Below are 5,627 nucleotides of genomic sequence, written 5' to 3'. Positions count from 1 at the left end.
ATTTTCACATGAAGGATATCTTCATCACTATCGCCTGTGATGATCAAATCATCAACATAAATGACAAGCAACATAATACCTTTCTCTGTTTTTCTCACATAAAGTGAGAAATCTGCCTTGGAAATCTGAAAGCCAATAGTGACAAGATACTATCCTATCTTGTCAGACCATGCTCTAGGTGCTTGCTTCAAGCCATATAAGGCTTTCTTCAACCTGCAAACAACTCAGGATAAACATCATGAACATAACCTGGTGGCTGCTCCATAAAGACCTCTTCTTGCAAATCACCATGCAAGAAGGCATTTTTTACATCCATCTGATGTAAAGCCATCCCTTTGATGCAGCCATAACAATGACTGCTCTTACAGTTGCCATCCTTAAAACTAGACTAAATGTTTCTTCATAATCAATCCCATATGTTTGTGCATACCCCTTGACAACTAATCTTGCCTTGTATCTGTTCATAGAACCATCTGCATTGTGCTTCACCTTATAAACCCACTTGCAGCCAATTGCATTCTTGTCTTTAGGCAAAGGCACTGATTCCCATGTAGCATTTGCTTCCAAGGTGTCCATTTCTTCATCCATGGCTTTCTCCCATTTTTCTTTTCCCATGGCTTGCTCAAAAGACGTGGGTTTTGGTTTCTATATCACTTTGACCATATAGGCATAGTGAATGGCTGTAAATCCATCATATTTCAACCTATCCACAGGATACGTAGCTTTGGTAGACCTGTGCAAAATAGGCTCACTTTCACGTGCTCTTAAAACATCCCTGGTCTTCCTTACTCCAGGTGTAACAACAGAAGGAATACCCAACTCATCATCAATGCTCTATTCTAAGCCACTGGATTCACCATCCACATAAGAGTGACCTGCATTCACATCAAACATGGGCTGATCTACCTTCTCTTTTCCTTTTCGTGATACCTGCATACCACTATCTGCATTGCTTTGAGGAGATTCTCCTGATCTCAATCTGCCTATCCATGGTGAAGTATGTGAACCATTACTAGAGGACACTGCAAGTCCACTAATATTTTGTGATTGCTATTGTGAATTCTATGAAGCATTACCATTTTGTGCATCTACATCATCAATCACATTTACTGGTTTATACTAGCTACTCATCTGATCAAAAACAACATCTCTGCTCACTGTAAACTTACGAGTAGAAGGGTTATAGCATCTATACCCTTTCTGTTGCAGAGAATAACTAATAAAGATGCACTTCTCATCTTTTGGATCCAACTTGGACCTCAACTCATCTGGCACATGAACATAGGCAATGCAACCAAAAATTTTCAAATGAGAAATATCTAGTTTCCTACCAATATACATCTCCTCTGGCATCATGCCATGTATTGCTGCAGTGGGAGTCCTGTTCATTATGTAAAGTGTTGTAGCAATTGCTTCATCCCAATAATAATCTGGTAGGTCTTTTTCATTTAGCATGGCCTGAGATACCTCTCCAATATGCCTGTTTTCCCTTTCTACAAGTCCATTTTGCTGTGGGGTATGACTGCATGAATATTGCTACTTTATGCCATGCTCTTGCAGGAACCTTGAAAACTCATCTAAGAGGTACTCTCCCCCTCCATCTGACCTTAGGCATTTTATTTGCAGGCCTGTTTCTTTTTCAACCATAGCTTTAAAAGTTTTGAAATGCCCAAACACTTCACTTTTCTTTTTCATAAAATGCACCCAAACTTTTCTGATGTAGTCATCAATAAAAGTGACAAAATAATGACAGCCTCCAATAGATGCAGCTTTAGTAGTCCATACATCATAGTGGATTAATTCCAATGGCTTCTTACTCTCTTGAACATGTCTAGGAAATGGTTTCCTTGCCTGTTTTCCAAATTGACAGGCTTCACATACCTTATGCATTTCTACAACCTTGAACTTAGGCGATCATGCAATAATATTTTGGGCCTTCATTGATTTAAGTCGCTGTACATTAACATGACCAATGCGTTTATGCCAGATATCAATATCTGCAACTACATCAGTCCCATGTGCAAACATCGTTGCACTCAATTCAGGCATGTCTGCATCCAACGTAAACATCCTGCCCTTCTTCTTTCCTTTTGCTATCAAGCGACTATTATTTTTCATATCCTCAACAAAGCATCCATGAGGATTAAATCTGACCTGCAAGCCCTGCTCAACCATTTGACCAATAGAAACTAGGTTCTTGGTGATATTCGGGATATGAAATACATCAGATAGGTATTTCTTTTTCCCATCCTACATAGACAAAGGAATTTTACCAATTTGCACAATAGGATGTGCAGTATCATCACCAGTCTCCACAAATCCTAGTCTTTCCATTTTCCTTGCATCCTGCATCCATTTGCATCCATTCTGCATGACCTGTCATGTGGTTTGACGCACCTGAGTCAACATACCACACATTATTGCTTTCTTCTGCACTTGTCACAGAATTGGTCATGTGTTGCACCATAAACGGATGCTTATTTCTGTCATCACTCTGTCTACTAGAAGATGCATAATTCCCTTACTGCAATTTTCCATTCATGATGTCATTTTGCTTTTTGTAGCAGTCTCTAGCCATATGACCCATTTTACCACAATAGTAGCATTCAACATTGCTGTTTTCATTTTAACCTCTCTGCCATCCACCACAACCTCTTTGTCTCCCCTTGCCTCTAGAGTTACCACGTCCTCCTCCAAAGGATTGGTTTTCTTGAGTTGCATATTCTAATTTCTACCATGGCCTCCAGATCAGCCTCCTCTACCTCTGCCTCTACCTCTTCCACCATTTTAGTAGAAGACAGTTTCGTTTGAAGTTCCTCCTCAAGAAGATGCACCACCATTTCTCTGCTCATCAGAAATTAGAAGAGCAAACAACTTCTCAAAATCAGGAAATTTTTCACAGACGGCAATAGATGTCCAGAACTATGCATAATCCTTTCCTAGACCATTCAAGGTCACAAAAACTAGATCATCATCTTCCACTGGCGACCCAATGGAAGCAAGTGCATCTGCAATTTTCTTCAACTTCATGTGGTAGTCATTGATGCTCATATTTTCTCTCTGCACATTGTGCAACTCCTGCTTGAGCTGCATTTTCCTGGCTTGCGTATTTGTGTTGTACATTTTTGCCAAAGTATCTCATGCCTTCTTTGGCATACTTGCATCCTGAATATGCACAATCATAGAATCTGAAATACTAATAGACAGCCAGCACATAACTTTTCTGGCTCTGTCATGCCATCCTTTAAATGCCTGCATTTCCTGTTGATTGGGAACATTAGGTGTTGAAATGTGCAATGTCCAATTGATGGGATATTGTGTTGGTACCCTAGAGGGGTATGTTTGTGGGAATTATGGTAGCCACACAAGAGGATGTGGACTACATGAATGGATGTGGGACATTGGTCACCACAAGTTGGATGTGGATCAGAGGATGCCACACAGTAGGCTTATGCCTTGAGACTCTCTATATAAGAGGTCTATCATTGTATTGTTTATCAAGCATTGGAATACATTGTTGAGTGTTGCCTACGTTGTTGTCTCCCCGTCATGGATTTTCTTGTATGGTTCAATCCTCCATGATTGTTACACTGATCTCATGTAGCCCTAGGCTTAGTGGCGGTCTCATTCGGTTTCTTAACATGGTATCAGAGCTGGTAGTCCACAAGCTTAGGTAGATTAGTGTGTTTTCTTTCATGTCTTTTGTATAGATAAAAATATGGCAACACTCTTTATCATTTGATTTCAGAGAGATTATGTGAGACCTTGTGCAAGAACAGAGAATCAAGCTGCTGCCCGAGAAAGAGTTCAAGTTGCTACTCAAGAGGATGGTTGTTGTGATGTTGTGGCTGCTCAGTTACTTCTCAAGAAAGCCAAAGACTTGTTGCTGCAGAAAAGAAGCAAGCTATTGCTATGGAAGATGCTACCAAAGAGAAGAAGATGTTGATGTTGTGGAAGACATACCGCTGCTGCAAAGAAGGACCTATTGCTGTGAGATATTGCTGCTACAAAGAAAAGAACACTGTTTGCTGGGAGGATGAAGATTGCTGAAGGCCGTAAAGATTGTTGCTTCACTTATGTTGGTGTAAAGAATACAAGATTGGTCCAAAGAATGCAGTTTCTGCTATAGAGGCTTTTAAGTTTGGAGCAGTATCCTATCATGCAGAAACCGGTTGATCCTAGTTTGTTCATCCATCGTTTTACTGACCGACTAGTTGGAAAGTCCAATGGTCATGGGAAGAAATTTCATTCAATTGCAAACACTACTCTTCGGCTTGTGGCAAGTCTGAAGCGGGACTGGCTACAGACAGAAAGGCAGCCAAGTAGGATCTATGGCGCAACATTGTTTGTATCATCTCATATTCATGGTTTTGAATGTACAAAAATAGATGTGGTGAGTGTTGTACATGTATGTGAGGCAACTTTAAAGAAACGTTTGGTTGAGTTCGAGAAAACAAAATCTGGCAGCTTGACTGCAGAAGAAATGTCGAAGCAGCAATGACGGCATCATGGGATGCTCCGCAGGCAAAGAAAGAATCAATGAATTGGTTGTGACCACAAGGAGCTAGAAGCTGCATCAAATCTTTCTCGACATGGCTGTGCTTGTAGAAGCTCACGTAGAGCAGCTGAACGACATTCAAAGAACAAGAAACAATTTTCCTGAAGTGGTAGACAATAAGGAAGAAGAGGAGAAAGAGGAGAAGGAGGAAGATGAAGGAAAGATTGAAGATGATCGAAAGCAACAAACGAAAGATACTCTCAGCCATGATGGAGGTGAGCGAGACGTTTGACTCGGCCATCAAGGACACACTGCCGTGACAGAAAAGCTTGCAGAAATCATCCAGGAAACGGTTTTCTGCAACAACAGCAGCACCGGAGTGTAATATAATTTCTCCAAGGCGAGTCTAAAGCAGAAGATGAGCTTGAAAGGGAGATTACTGTGAACGTTAACAGAGAGTTGTTACGAGGGCTGCATGCTATCGTTTGAACACGAGCTACTTGTGCCTGCAATTGGGAGGAGTAAAGAGAAGTGTAAGCTATGAGAAAGGCACTGAAGAAGGCTCGCTGAAGAAGAGCATAACTGCAGATTGAAGAAGAACTCGACATGACGGCACGAGAGCAGCTGCAGCAGCAAAAAGATTGATGGTAGACGATTACAAACATGGAGCCAAAGTCCTTAGGGTTGGAACCCTACCTATTACAGCCACATGCACATTATCCTTACTTTATGCACCTTAAAAATCCCTTTTGTACAAGAAATGTTTTCTTACGCCTTGAAAAATTGGCGCAGCATTGTCTTGTATGGCAAATCATGGATATGTTGTACTATGACCGAGATTACCGTGGGTGCCCTGCCCTTGCATTGGCATAAAATGGATGTAATTTTCTCTCACCCATGTTTATGAGGGTCCTCTGCCCGAGCCCACGGGTGCTCAAAAAGATATTTGATTGTGGTGTGCAGGAGTAGTGTACATTGATGATGCACTACTTGGGTTGGTTCCTTCTCCCTGACACATGGGGTGTCTAAAAAGCACTTGGGTGTCCCGCCCACACAGCATGGTGTGTAAAGTGGATGATAAGGTGTTTAGGTTGCTAGAATGCACACACATTTGTTGAACACTCCAATT

General features: G+C 41.3%; 1 protein-coding gene across 1 annotated transcript; it reads left to right on the top strand.

Moving 5' to 3' along the window:
* The first annotated feature begins 4,159 nt into the window (after positions 1 to 4,159).
* On the top strand, positions 4,160 to 4,501 carry LOC147892718 (uncharacterized). The gene has a single exon (XM_087386771.1). It carries the CDS (start codon positions 4,160 to 4,162, stop codon positions 4,499 to 4,501), a length of 342 nt encoding a protein of 113 aa, XP_087242897.1.
* The last annotated feature ends 1,126 nt before the right edge of the window (positions 4,502 to 5,627 follow it).

Source organism: Dipteris shenzhenensis, chromosome 16, assembly GCF_047967505.1.
Source record: "Dipteris shenzhenensis isolate YYH24624 ecotype China chromosome 16, Dip_SZ_1.0, whole genome shotgun sequence".
Taxonomy (NCBI): domain Eukaryota; kingdom Viridiplantae; phylum Streptophyta; class Polypodiopsida; order Gleicheniales; family Dipteridaceae; genus Dipteris; species Dipteris shenzhenensis.
This window is presented reverse-complemented; position numbering and strand designations above follow the sequence as displayed.